A 14,383-nucleotide genomic window follows, 5' to 3' on the forward strand; every position below is an offset into this window, starting at 1 on the left:
CCTCCATACTTAGATGTTCCTGTTTTAATCATCAACCATGTGACTTGCTAAATGTTGCACCTTCATTAAAGTGGATGTAAACCCGAACCCATAACCATATTGCTACACTTAGAGGCGCCTCTCTTCTCTTTTATACTCAGTTGTGACATGACGCTACTCTTATATCAAGACATCGCTTGTATATCAAGTCAAAATTTATTTTAAAAAATTGCTTGTCTTGCCAAACATTCTTAAACCAAGTCTCAATCCAAGGTTTTGCTGTATTTTATTCTGTAATTTGTCCTGTTTAACTGCTTAAGGACCGCCCCACATACATATACTGCGACACAGCGGCCCTTAAGCGCAAAATCAAGTACCTGTACGTGATTTCTCTCCATGGCTCCGGGGCGCGCACGCTCGCCGCCGGCTACTTGCTCTCGCTGTGATTGGACACGGCCAGAGCCAATCAGCAGGTCCGGCAACTGCGATGGCTGCCAGCCACCTGCGATCATTCATAGAAGGGGCAGAACGGCTGTCTGCCTATGTAAACAAGGTAGACGGCCGTTCTGTGAGGGAGGAAAATGGAGATCTTGTGTTTCTGCTAAGCACGGAAAACGGAAACACGGATCTCTGTTTTCCTCCAGTCACAGCACCTCCCCCACAGTTAGCACTTCCTAGGCGCACATTTAACCTTTTGATCGCCCCTGATGTTAACCCCTTCCCTGCTTGCGTCATTAGTACAGTGAACAGTGCTTTTTTTTTTTGCTTTTTTTTTTTTTGCTTTTTTTTTTTTTTAGCACTGATCACTGTATTGGAGTCACTGGTCCCAAAAAAGTGTCAGATATGTCTGCCGCAATGCCGCAGTCCTGCTAAAAATCGCAGATACTAGTAAAAAATATTTAAAAAACTAAAAAGTCCCTAAATCTATCCCATAGTTTGTAGACACTATAACTTTTGTGCAAACTAATCAATATACACTTGGGATTTTTTTTTAACAAAAAAAGAGCAGAATACATATCGGCCTAAATTGATGAAGGAATTCCATTTTTTACATTTTTTTTTATTGGGCATGTTTTATAGCAGAAAGTTAAAAAAATATTGTTTTTGTTTTTAAAAATGTTGCTCTTTTTTTGTTTATAGCACAAAAAAATAAAATCCGCAGAGGTGATCAAATACTACCAAAAGAAATCTCTATTTGTGGGAAAAAATGCTAAAAAATTTCATTTGAGTACAGTGTTACATGACCGCGCAATTGTCATTCAAAGTGCATCAGCGCTGAAAGCTGAAAATTGGTCTGGGCAGGAGGGGGGTATAAGTGCCCGGTAAGCAAGAGGTTAATGGTGTCGGTGGGAAATTATCTGAGAGGCAGAAATTGCTCAAGGAACCCCTCGCAACCTCTGGAGGAACCCTTGTTGAGAAACCTTGACTTCATCTGCAGGGGAGGTCTGACACCACTTATGGAGGACCTTCGCTGTAGTCAGACAATGAGAAGCCCAACAAAGACAGTAATGTTGATCGTCCACCACAATGAGGTTCCTACAGATGCACCGCCACATCCTTCTTCAAGGAGTCCCACCGTGTCACATGTACTCTAAAAAACAAACCTTTTTGTCCTGGAACACCCCCGAAAACTCTACCCTTCAGCACTAAAGATTATTTACCTTATCGAGTACCATACGGTCTCAAAACCGCACAGCCCCATGCTGAAATCCAACCGCACACAAGCTGAAGTCATTTATACGTTACGCATGGTACTGAGCACCTCATTTTACCTCCTCAGATTTATCGGATTCTCGGGAAGACGGTGGTTTGTTATCCCATTGTGTTCGATCTAAGTGATTTCTACATGTCCCAAGATGTCATGTTACTCATTGATGACATTCAGGTAAAAAAAAAAAAAAAACGCACTTTATATCAAGACCTGCTGAATATAATATATGAGAGATTGGGGATGAGTGACCCATTTATTATAGAACCCTGAAAAGAACATTGGTGACCAGTATTTAGTAGCAACCAGCTGGGATTTTACCCTTTCAGTACTTTAGGCCCCTTTCACACGAGGCGGGCTCCGTTTCTACGGAGCCCGCCTCGGTCCGCTGGCTCAGCGGGAGATCTGTCCGTTGATCTCCGCTGAGCCGGCGGATGACAGGTCCCTCTCTGCTCACTGAGCGGGGAGGGGCTTGTCAGGCGCCGCTGCCGCCTATGGAGGGATCGGACGAAAAAACGGACAGCGTGTCCGTTTTCGTCAGATCTCCCCCGATCCGATCCGCCAGCGACGGACCTGGACGTAGGGCCATCCGTCTGCTCTTCAGCGGATCGGACCGGGTCGGATGTCAGCGGACATGTCTCCGCTGACATCCGACGCTCCATAGACTAACACGGAGCGCCCGTTCAGGTCCGCCGTCAAAACTGAACGGTCCGATCGTGTGAAAGGGGCCTTAATGTAACCAGAGAGAAAATTTCTCAGTGGTTTGTTACTCTTACATTTTCCCTTTCTTATTAAATGCTAGACATGTGCAGTGACAAAAAATGTGTTTGTTTTCGTTTCATTCGTTTCTTTTGCTTTTTTCGAAGATTCAGATTTTCGAATTCCAAATATCCAAATTTTCAGAGTTCAAAAATTCGAAAATCTGAAAATTTGAAAATCTGAAAAAAAGAAAGAAAATCAGTAAATTTCAAAATAATAACTAACTAATAATAACTAACTATTAAATTATAGGTATTGGAATTTCCTTTTGAGTTTGGCTGTTTGTGAACATAACGAATACAAATTTATCTGAAGTTACAAATTATCCAAAATAACGAATGCCGCATCTAAACGAATGGAATGAAACAAATTAATAATAATACTATTATTAGATTGTTACGGTGCATTCTTTTAGATACGGCATTCGTTATTTCAGATAATTCGTAACTTTGGATAAATTCATACTCGTTACGTAACTTACGTTCAATAAAGTCCCATACACACTATCAGATTTTCTGCTGATTTTTGTCTTCAGATTTACCAAAACCATGTAGTGTAAGGGCCGGCCTGATTGCATACAAATTGAAACTCCTAAGGTTTGACCTCCTATTATATGGTTTTGGTAAATCTGAAGACAAAAATCAGCAGAAAATCTGATAGTGTGTATGGTACTTTACAGCCAAATTTGAAAGGAGATTCCAGTACCTATAATTTAATAGTTATTATTAGTTAGTTATTTCAGATTTTCGAGTTTTTGGATTTTCATTCTTTTGAATTTTCAGATTTTCATTCTTATTTTCGAATTTTCAAATTTATGAATTTATAAACTTCCGAAATTCCGAATTTTCCAATTTTCGAATTTTCCAATTTTCGAAATCTTCCAATTTCCGCCGAAAGTGAAAAATTTGGAAATTGTCCTATGACGTCTATTTATTAGATATGGTATCCAAGCAAATTATTTGGTTGAAATAAAATTGGAATCAATCCGTTATCAGAACGTTGGGTTTTAGGAATCCTCTTTTCCCCACTAATTTGTTTCTTCAGTAAGGGCACTTTCACACTGCCAGCGCCAGGGCGTCAGCAGTAAAACGCCGCTAGCGCTTTACCGTAGTTTTTGTGGCGCTTTTCGGCCGCTAGCTTTTTAACCCCCGCTTACGCCAGAAAAAGGGTTAAAACCGCCCACAAAGCGGCGGCGCTTTGCCGGCGGTTGGGCAGCGCTGACCATTGATTTCAATGGGCAGGGGCGCTTTTAGGAGGGGTGTATTCACTGATCCTACAGCGCTGCAAAGAAGCTGCTTGCAGGACTTTTTTTGACGTCGTGCCAGCGCACCGATCCAGTGTGAAAGCACTTGGGCTTTCATATTGGGATTGCAGATGAGGCTTCTTTCAGGCGCTTTACAGGCGCTATTTTTAGCGCTAAAGTGCCTGAAAAACGCCTCCAGTGTGAAAGAGGTCTAAGAAGGACATTCTGGATATTGTTGTTCTTGTCTGTTTCCAGGAACTTGCTCTTCACTAGATCTATCGGTCTCTTTCCACAGAACGCTCTACAGTTTATCCGGCAGTATTGGAAAATGAAAGGACGACCGTTATTTCTGGTGCTGATCCGTGAGGACAACATCCGGTACAGTGCATGGTTTTTTTTTGTCAGTTAAATCTACATTGACTCATGGGTTGCACTACAATTACTTTCTATATTTATTTTTTTTTCCATCCAACAGGGGGAGCCGTTTTAACCCCATCCTTGACATGCTTGCCTCATTTAAGAATGGCTATGTGGCAGGGGTCAAAGTCCATGTGGACAGGCTGCAGGTGAGTGTTTACTGGCATCTGTTCTAAAGTTTTACTATCTATACTAAAAAAAGAAAAAAAAGAGTGATCCAACTTGTGTAGGTTAAAATACAGAAGAATCAAGAAATTTAAATATTTATGTGCAATTGTTTTCATTTTTATGACTAATTATTTTTTTCAATAAAGCTGCGCTTATCGCGACACAAATAAACATTAAAAAGAAACATATAAAAAAACAAAAAGAAAAGTCCATCCACTAGTATGTGCACCATCCGTCACCAGAACTGAAGTGATCTTTGGTACAGACCCTCCACCATACAAAGTGCCTGCTTACCGGAAAGTGTTGACCTCCTATTACAGAAGGTCAATCTTGCTTGCGGCTCATAACCCAGCCAGGGCCTTTGTCCTTCCGGGAAACGGATGGAGATCCACCTCTTAGGCTGCATTCACACCTATGGCAGTTTTAGTGCTTTTTGCATTTTGCAGATTTGGACTACAGTCCATTTAACATGGTTTCCTATGGAACACGTTCTGTAGTGCAAATCTGCAAAATGCAAAAGGCACTAAAACTGCATAGGTGTGAATCCAGCCTAATGGGCACTCGATCATTGAAACTCCCCATGCAAAAGTAATAAAGCTTGCCATGGCATAAAATCCGTTGGTATTTTTATTGTAAAATGTAACGACTGCACTTGCATCAAACGCTTTGGAAACTCACATTTATTAAAAAGCCGGCCTGCTTCAACACAGCAGTCCATCCTACGGGAATTGCGTACGCGGTGATGTCAGCACGTTGCGCCATCCGACGCGTTTCGTCACAATCTGACGTCGGCCTGAGGCAAAGGTGCTTGCTGTAGGGGCAGATGCAAATTATGAACAAAAAAGATTAACTCCTGCGCTCGTGGGGGCGTTGTTGGTAAGGGTACGTAGTGTTGTTGTGATGGCCAAACTGGAGAAAATGGTCATGTCTGCCTGAACTAACCCGGGGTGGTCTGAAGAAGATAGTGTGGGAGGGATGGATGAAAGGCGCATGATCAGACACTGGCATCACATCATACAGTTTATTCATAAGCAATAAAATACATACAAGTAAGAGATAAAAACTTACTACGTTTTGTGAAGGGGGGTTAAAAAACTCAACAGGAGGGAGGAGGGGCCAGGAGCACAGAAGAGGGACCCGAGAAGAGGAGGATCTGGGTTGCTCTGTGCAAAACCACTGCAGCAGAGCAGGTATGTATAACATGTTTGTTCTCTTTTAAAAAAAAAGAAAAAAAAAAATGAGACTTTAGTATCACTTTAAGGTTTCGTCCACACGGTCATGCTACAGTGTACATCCATGTGAGGGCCGTGTTTGCCCGCATGGGGGATGCTCAGGTGTTCTGGGTGTCCCCGTGCAGGCAGTTCCATTGATGCCGTTTCGGATGCTGCCGCTGCTCCCAATTTGACAGCCATGCAAGTGCACAGCCCGGAACAGTATAGACAGTGTGGGGCTGATATACTAAAACTGGAGAGTATAAAATCTGGTGCAGCTCTGCATGGTAGCCAATCCGCTTCCAACTTCTGCTTGTTCACTTAAACTTAGACAAGAAAATTGGTTTCTATGGACAGCTTCACCAGATTTTGCACTCTCTAGTTTTAGTAAATCAACCCCCGTGTGTTCAGGGCTCTTGAATCCGCATGGCTGACAAATTGGGATCAGCAGCTGTGTCCGTGCAGCCTCTGCTTCCCAATTGACATGGGTGGGACTGCCTTCACGAGGATGCATAGAACACCACGGCCCTTGCATTGTACATACATTATAGTACACCCATGTGAACGAGGCCTAAGACTTAGGCAGGCCATAGATGGTGCAAATTTCTTTCCTGTACCCACGGGTTGATTTACCCATCAACACAGTCAGTGCTGACAGGGGAATCCCTCCTTCCGAGCAATTATCTGCTCCCGGTGGGGGAGGGAGCCATTCCTGCTGGGAGGACAGTGATTAAAGCTAGCAGCTGCTAGCAATAATCACAAGTGAATACAGCAGAAACTTGTACCCAAGTTGATCGATCGATTAGCTTGGTACGTTCAGCCTACCCACACACTTTGAATCTTGGCCGGTTCCTGTTGAACCGGCTGAGGTTCAAACCGTCTGTGGCCGTCCTAAATGTTCAGATTCCAGCTTAATCCCATTAAAGTGATTGTAAAGTCTCTCATTTTTTTTAAAGTTAAAAATCACAAACACGTTACACTTGCCTGCTCTGTTGCAGTTGGTTTTGCACAGAGCAGCCCAGATCCTCCTCTACTCGGGTCCCTCTTCTGTGCCCCCACAGCAAGCCGCTTGCTATGGGGGCACCCGAGCCACAGCTCCCGTGGCCCGGCCCCTTTTCTTTCCTGATTGGCTGACTGACTTTGACAGCCAATGGTGCTGTTCTGCTTGTCTCAGCCAATGAGGAGGGGAGTTCCGGGCAGCTGAGACACTGCTACTACATCGCTGGATATAGATGGGGCTCAGGTAAGTCTGAGGGGGGCTGCTGCACACACAAGGTTTTTTATCTTAATGCATAGAATGCATTAAGATAAAAAAAATCCTTTTGCCTTCACAATCACTTTACTTGCCGGCAGTGTTAATTTTGGCAGCAAATTTCAATTCAGTTTTAGTTTAGTTGTAGTCCCATTTTAGTCTTCTGCAATTGTTTTAGTTTTAGTCGTATTTAGTCGACTAAATCTCCAGTACATTTTAGTCGACTAAAACTCATTTTAGTCGTCTGAAATCGAATGTGTGTAATTAAATTGTAATACATTAGTTAACATTTCTCTAAATTTTCCAAACTCATATACTGCTGTAGTGAAAAATCTCATATCTTATTATTTATGGTATTGGCGTATAAACATGCACTAAAGGCCAGTGTTAATTTTAAAGTCCAATTTCAATTTAGTTTTAGTCTTAGTCTTTTGACTAAAATGCCATTTTAATTTTAGTCCCATTTTAGTCTTTTGACTAAAATGCCATTTTAGTTTTAGTCGTATTTTAGTCATCTCAATTGTTTTAGTTTTAGTCGTATTTTGGTCGACTAAAACAGTATTCATTTAGTCAACTAAAATGTTTTAGTCAACAAAATGAACACTGCTTGCCGGTTCTCTTTACTATGCAATGCTAGGATTCTTGCAAATCTTATTGCAGTACTTTCTATCTTTAGATTAAGATAGATTCATTCTACTATACTTGCTGAAATCTTTCAAATAAAAGAAAATAAAGTAGCAGCATCCTGATACTCCAGGATTTAAGTTACAAAGGACCTACTTTCAGGACTACACCCTGCTCATCTTCTGTTTCTCTGGCCAATGAGAAGACCTTTACTGGCCGCTGTGGCCCTGTCACTGGACAGAGCGGGGGTGGCAGCTTGCAGTGCGTAGAGCTGAAACCTCGTTGACTAGGTTTTGGTAACAGAAGTAATAGGTGGGCATCTTGCCTTGTCTGCTCTTAGGCATCATTTTTACTTCCAAATCTTTATAATGGCTGAAATATTCTCTTTGAGTTCCGGATCAAAACGTAGGTGCTGTAGAAATTCTGCAGACTGCCCCCCAAAATAAAAACCAACAGCTTTGGGAGCTGTGCGAATCTTTTGGTTGTGCCCCGGCAGCTGCCAGTTATTTTACACGGATGACATAAATCCATTTTCTGGTCACTCAACGCCATAAAACCCGTATTGCAAACTGCGCTGGGATTTTCCATCTGAACTGTTTTCCATTCACTACCTGAATAATTAAGAAGTATTTTCAGATTACGTCTTATCTCCACATTTTTATATCTTTTTACTTATTTATGGAGCCTGGGGATGGCTAATGGCTCTTCTATTTTCCTATGTATCACTTCTGTGACAGTTTGTTTTGATACCTTCTGCCTGATGAAATCAGAGAAACCCGGTAATTAACCTTTATCAGCCAAATGGTGCTGGTTGACTTGTGGTGACATGTTCTGGGGAATAACACAGGATAAATTAGGGCAATGAACATTTCCTTTCAAAGGACAATTATTTATTTGATATTTCATATAAAAAAAATTGTTCGGAAACAGTTATACAACAATCCTGTAGAGTCTAAATGTAGCTTTTACAGGAAGTGAGAAAGCAGAATTTCTATTTTTTTTTCAGTGAAGGGCAAAAATAGATATATACAGATATAGATTATATATATAGATAGATAATATCTATATATATCCTTGAAGAAGTATTCATACCCCATGAAATTTTCCACATTTTGTCATGTTACAACCAAAAACATTTATTTTACTGGGATTTTATGTGATAGACCAACACAAAGTGGCACATAATTGTGAAGCGGAAGGAAAATGATAAATAGTTTTCACATTTTTTTTTATACAAATAAATATCTGAAAAGCGTGGCGTGCATTTGTATTCAGCCCCCTTTACTCTGATACCCCTAACTAAAATCTAGTGGAACCAATTGCCTTCAGAAGTCACCTAATTAGTAAATAGAGTCCACCTGTGTACAATTTAATCTCAGTATAAATACAGCTGTTCTGTGAAGCCCTCAGAGGTTTGTTAGAGAACCTTAGTGAACAAACGGCATCATGAAGGCCAAGGAACACACCAGACAGGTCAGGGATAAAGTTGTGGAGAAGTTTGAAGCGGGGTTAGGTTCTAAAAAAAAAAATGTCCCAAGCTTTGAACATCTCACGGAGCGCTGTTCAATCCATCAACCGAAAATGGAAAGAGTATGGCCCAACTGCAAACCTACCAAGACATGGCCGTCCACCTAAACTGACCGGCCGGGCAAGGAGAACATTCATCAGAGAAGCAGCCAAGAGGTCCATGGTAACTCTGGAGGAGCTGCAGAGATCCACAGCTCAGGTGGGAGAATCTGTCCACAGGACAACTATTAGTCGTGTTCTCCACAAATCTGTCCTTTGTGGAGAAGTGACAAGAAGAAAGACATTGTTGAAAGAAAGTCATAAGAAGTCCCATTTGTAGTTTGCGAGAAGCCATGTGGGGGACACAGCAAACATGTGGAAGAAGGTTCTCTGGTCATATAGACCAAAATTGAACTTTTTGGCCTAAAAGTAAAACGCTATGTGTGGGGGAAAACTAACACTGCACATCACCCTGAACACACCATCCCCACCGTGAAACATGGTGGTGGCAGCATCATGTTGTGGGGGTGCATTTTCTCAGTAGGGACAGGGAAGCTGATCAGATTTGATGGGAATGTGGATGGAGCCAAATACAGGGCAATCTTAGAAGAAAACCTGTTAGAGCAGTGGTCCCCAACCTTTTTGGCACCAGGGACCGCTGGTGTAGCCACTTTTTTCAGGGCCCTGTTGGGGGGGGGGGTAACGTTGTATGGGGAAGGCGGGGTGTTAGAGTCTCACAACCCCCTTTGCACTGTAAAGAAGCACTGTAATATAAAGGGGACTGCACTGTAAGGATTACAGTCCCCTTTATATCACAGTGCCCTTGCAGCCATGGCCCCCCATCACAGTCCCTTCTGCAGTCATTGCCTCCCATCACAGTCCTCCCTGCAGTTATTGCTCCCCCATCACAGTCCTCCCTGCAGTTATTGCCCCCCCATCACAGTCCTCTCTGCAGTCATTGCCCCCCCCCATCACAGTCCTCCCTGCAGTCATTGCTCCCCCATCACAGTCCTCCCTGCAGTTATTGCCCCCCCCCATCACAGTCCTCCCTGCAGTCATTGCTCCCCCATCACAGTCCTCCCTGCAGTTATTGCCCCCCCCCATCACAGTCCTCTCTGCAGTTATTGCCCCCCCCCCCCCATCACAGTCCTCCCTGCAGTCATTGACCCCCCATCACAGTCCTCCCTGCAGTCATTGACCCCCCATCACAGTCCTTCCTGCAGTCATTGACCCCCCATCACAGTCCTCTCTGCAGTTATTGCCCCCCATCACAGTCCTCCCTGCAGTCATTGACCCCCCATCACAGTCCTCCCTGCAGTCATTGACCCCCCATCACAGTCCTTCCTGCAGTCATTGACCCCCCATCACAGTCCTCTCTGCAGTTATTGCCCCCCCCCATCACAGTCCTCCCTGCAGTCATTGCTCCCCCATCACAGTCCTCCCTGCAGTCATTGCCCCCCAATCACAGTCCTCCCTGCAGTCATGGCCCCTATATTATTGACATGAAACATCCACAATGCTCCTGGTAGCCAGAGACCTTGATCTAGGTCGGGATCTCCAAACTTTGTAAGCAAAGGGCCAGTTTAGTGTCCTTCAGGCTTTAGGGGGGCCAGACTGTGGCTAGTGGCAGTAGAAAACGCCCCGGTATCAGTGGGCATAAACAATGCCTCATTATTGGTTTTAATGGGAGGAAGAAGGCCGCATTGTTGGTATCAATGGTAAGAATAGTGTCATCAATGGTGTCAGTAGGAGGATTGGTGTCAATTGGTGGAATAGTGCCACTAAGGCCAGATAAAGGCACAGCCCCCGAGGCCACAGTTTGGGAACCACTGATCTAGGACGTTGATCTTTGCTGTAGATCACATGACTAAGCAAGAAAGAGGTCCTTTTTTTTTTTTTTTTTTTTAACTCTGAATAATAAACTGATTTCGTAATGCTGACGTACTCTGTAGACTTAGGAGAAGTGCAAATCTTAATGACTGGTTTACTTTTATTCACAACCCTACCATTCTGCAAAATTTCAAAAAGATTTTGTACCTGCAAAAGCTAATTAGCGGATATTTTAATGAGTATTTCCAGCTAGTGAGCAAACTATTCATGGAAAATACGTTTCCTTGACGCTCCGATTCCCAGAATTTCCACCTGCAGCAAAGCCCGAGGCGTTTGAGCTCAGGGCTATGATTGCTGCGTAATATCAATTATTAAGCATCCATCCTTTTTTTGTTTTTTGATTTCTGTTATAATGGATTTCTCATGTAAATGCAACTCGCTCAATTTCCCAAAAGGTGCAAGGCTTAGAGTGGAGGAAAAAAAAAACAAAAAACTGGGATCAGTTCCCACGGCCCGATTTTATGACAGGATTTTGTGCTCAGCGCACCGCCTCCGCCCTCCCGCTTCACTTAAATTAATGACAGAGTTTAAAGAAAGTAGAGCGAACCATTAAAATAATTGAACATTTTTAAAACTCACTTCAGAAGCGTCCAATTTTGTGATTTACCTTGTGCGTTCTGAAGTTGTGCCAGTTAATTTGGTGTCGGCTTTTAGAGGAAGAATTGCAAAATGCTTTTTTTTTTTTTTTTCTCCCTGGCTGTTCAGCTACATAAAATTGTGAGCGGGTGACGAGGCCAGGCTCAAATTGTGCGCGCTAGAGAAGACAAATGGCATTTGATAGATGTCACAAACAAATGTGAGAGGGTTTGGTGTACAGTAATATTTTCTGCTTCTGAAAAATATTTTGACTAGTAAAATGAATCTCCGCAAAGCCTCTGGTATCCAAACCTAAGAGCAAAATTATACTGTACTTACCAAGTCCATAAGGCCTTGTTCACATGGGCGTACTACAGCATGTATCTGTCACGCTCACTCCTAACGCAGGTGGTCACATACTATAGCTGGCTACTGTGTTCTTCACCTATAGCACCCCCCCATTCCCACAAGGCAAGCAGGCCTACCCGTACTCAGTTGCCCCCAGGATCTTTTACACAATGCTATAGTGCCTGGCAGGTGAAAAATGGAGCAAAGCAAACGGGTACTTGCAGTTGGCAGACAGGCAGAGTGGTTCAATGACAGTCCAGGTAAAAGGCAGGCAGAGTTCAGAGAATAGTTGATATCCAATCCAAGGTCATACACATGAAATATCCCACCTAGCAGAGCAGGGCAGACAAACAGCTTTATCAGGTATTACACAATCCAGTGGCGGCTGGTGCTAAATATTTCGGGTGGGGGGGGGGGGGGGGGGGGGGGGGGGCAAACCCCCCCCCCTGATCTTCGCAAGCACCCACCCCCCGGCATTAAATGGACAAGAAGGCGGCAGCGTTGGATCGCCGCCGCCTTCTCGGCCATCTAATGCCGGGTGGGTGCTTGCGACGTGGATCCAGTGCTCTGCGCCCCGAGCACACCCTTTTTTGAAGCCAGTTAGAGCCTCAGGCTCTAATCATGTGCTTCAAAAAAATAAAAAATTCCCCATTGGAATCCATGCGCCAGCACCCTGCATGTACATTAGGGGCCGGGCGCATGGATTGGGGGGGGCGGCGCCCCTAATGGCCCGGGCCACCACTGACACAATCTATCACAAGAATAAGACTGCAGGCTTAGCTAGTTTATATCATGATGATGTAAAATTCTCCAATCAAAAAAGGGCTTAAACCAGAGTGCTTGTGTCTCATTACCTCCAGAAAGAGAAGAGCCCCAGGTGCTGGCTAAATGCTGATGCAGGTAGAAGAGAACAAGAAGACCTGGACAGCCGCACACCGGAATAAATATTTGTCTTGTTTTATTCAAAATACAGGATCATGGGGTACACAAAACACGACTGTGGGGTGGTACAAAAATAGCTGACACGTTTAAACACTTGGTGTAAGTGCGAATGATCCTGTATTTTGAATAAAACAAGACAAATTTATTTATTCCGGTGTGCGGCTATCCAGGTGGTCTTGTTCTCTTCACCTTGCACGTGGACAGACAGAGAAAGGAGAATGCCACAACCAAATCCAGCATGCTGGATCCAGCAGCTATGATGGAGCAGGAGTGAATATGCTCCTGACAATACCCAGGGTCCTGTTTGCCCACAGGGGGGGTGCACAGGTGTTCCAGGCATTCATGTCATGCACAGACACAGCCGCTGCTCCCAGTTTGACAGCCATGCGGGTGTAGGTTCATAAAGCAGTGTGCGTTCAGGGATGTGCACCAGCGTGGCCGCCATATTAGGAGCTGCAGCTGTGTCCGTGCAGCTGCTGCATTCCAATTGACATGAATAGAACTGGCTGGGCAAATGCGACCCTTGCCCGGGCGTACGCTGTAGTACACTGTAGTACACCCATGTGAACAAGGCCCCATTCCTAATACTACTAAATTGGTCTCCTGTAAAAGTCCTACCTAGGTCCAATTCCCATACCTAAAAAAATTTTTACCTTAAAGGGATACTAAAGTCTCTTTTTTGTTTTTGTTTGTATAACTGCCATGCTTACCTACTCTGTGCAGTGGTTTTGCACAGAGCAGCTCAGATCTTCCTTTTCTGGGGTCCCTTGCCGGCGCTCCTACCAAGAGCCCCCACAACAAGCAGCTTGCTATGGGCAAACCCAAGCCAAGACGCTGCTCTGTTTGTCCATTCAAACACGGAGCTGTGGCTCGGCCCCACCCCCTCTCTCTCCTCATTGGCTCACTGAGTTTGATTAACAACAATGTGTGTATCTCAGCCAATCAGGAGGGAGAGTCCCGGCCAGCCAAGTCTCTTGTGCAACATCGCTGGATCGAGATGGTGCTCGGGTAAGTATTAGGGGGACTGAGGAGAGGTGCTGCACACAGAAGGTTTTTATGTTAATGCATTAAGAATGCAGGGAATGTATTAAAGGAGTTGTAAAGGCAGAAGGTTTTTTATCTTAATGCATTCTATGTATTAAGCCTGTGTGCAGCAGCCCCCTAATACTTACCTAAGCCCCTTCGCTGTCCAGCGATGTCCACAAGTCCCTCGGCTGTCTGAGACTCTCCCTCCTGATTGGCTGAGACACAGCAGCGGTGCCGTTGGCTCCCGCGGCTCTCAATCAAAGTCGGTTAGCCAATCATGGAGAGAGCGGGGGGCGGGGCCGAACAGCAGCTCTGTGTCTGAATGGACATTGTAAAATGTAACGACTGCACTTACACCAAATGCTTTGGAAACTCACATTTATTAAAAAGCCGGCCGGCTTCAACACAGCAGCCCGTCCTACTGCGTAGGCGGTGACGTCAGCACGTTGTGCCATCCGACGCGTTTTGTTACAATCGGACGTCGCCCTGGGGCAAAGCTGCTTGCTGTGGGGGCACTCGACAGGAGGGAGGGGCCAGGAGCACAGAAGAGGGACCCCGAGAAGAGGAGGATCGGGGCTGCTCTGTGCAAAACCATTACACAGAGCAGGTCAGTATAACATGTTTGTTGTCTAGTTTTTTTCTTTAAAAAATTTTACAATCACCTTACGATAAAAAAAAAGTAGGCTTTGTAACCACTTTAATGTAATTAGGACATCTTATTTATTAAAGCCGTA

The 14,383-nt window shown here is 44.2% G+C and overlaps 1 protein-coding gene across 2 annotated transcripts in view; it reads left to right on the top strand.

The window, feature by feature from the left end:
* Positions 1-14,383, top strand: part of PHKB (phosphorylase kinase regulatory subunit beta) — a 313,679-nt gene that overhangs the window by 241,854 nt on the left and 57,442 nt on the right. For both annotated transcript variants that reach the window (XM_073605832.1, XM_073605831.1), the window contains exons 18-20: positions 1,760-1,864; positions 3,985-4,067; positions 4,165-4,255. In XM_073605832.1, coding sequence (XP_073461933.1) covers positions 1,760-1,864; positions 3,985-4,067; positions 4,165-4,255 — 279 coding nt within the window. The remainder of the gene's footprint in view (positions 1-1,759; positions 1,865-3,984; positions 4,068-4,164; positions 4,256-14,383) is intronic.

This window comes from Aquarana catesbeiana, linkage group LG11, assembly GCF_042186555.1.
Source record: "Aquarana catesbeiana isolate 2022-GZ linkage group LG11, ASM4218655v1, whole genome shotgun sequence".
NCBI lineage: Eukaryota > Metazoa > Chordata > Amphibia > Anura > Ranidae > Aquarana > Aquarana catesbeiana.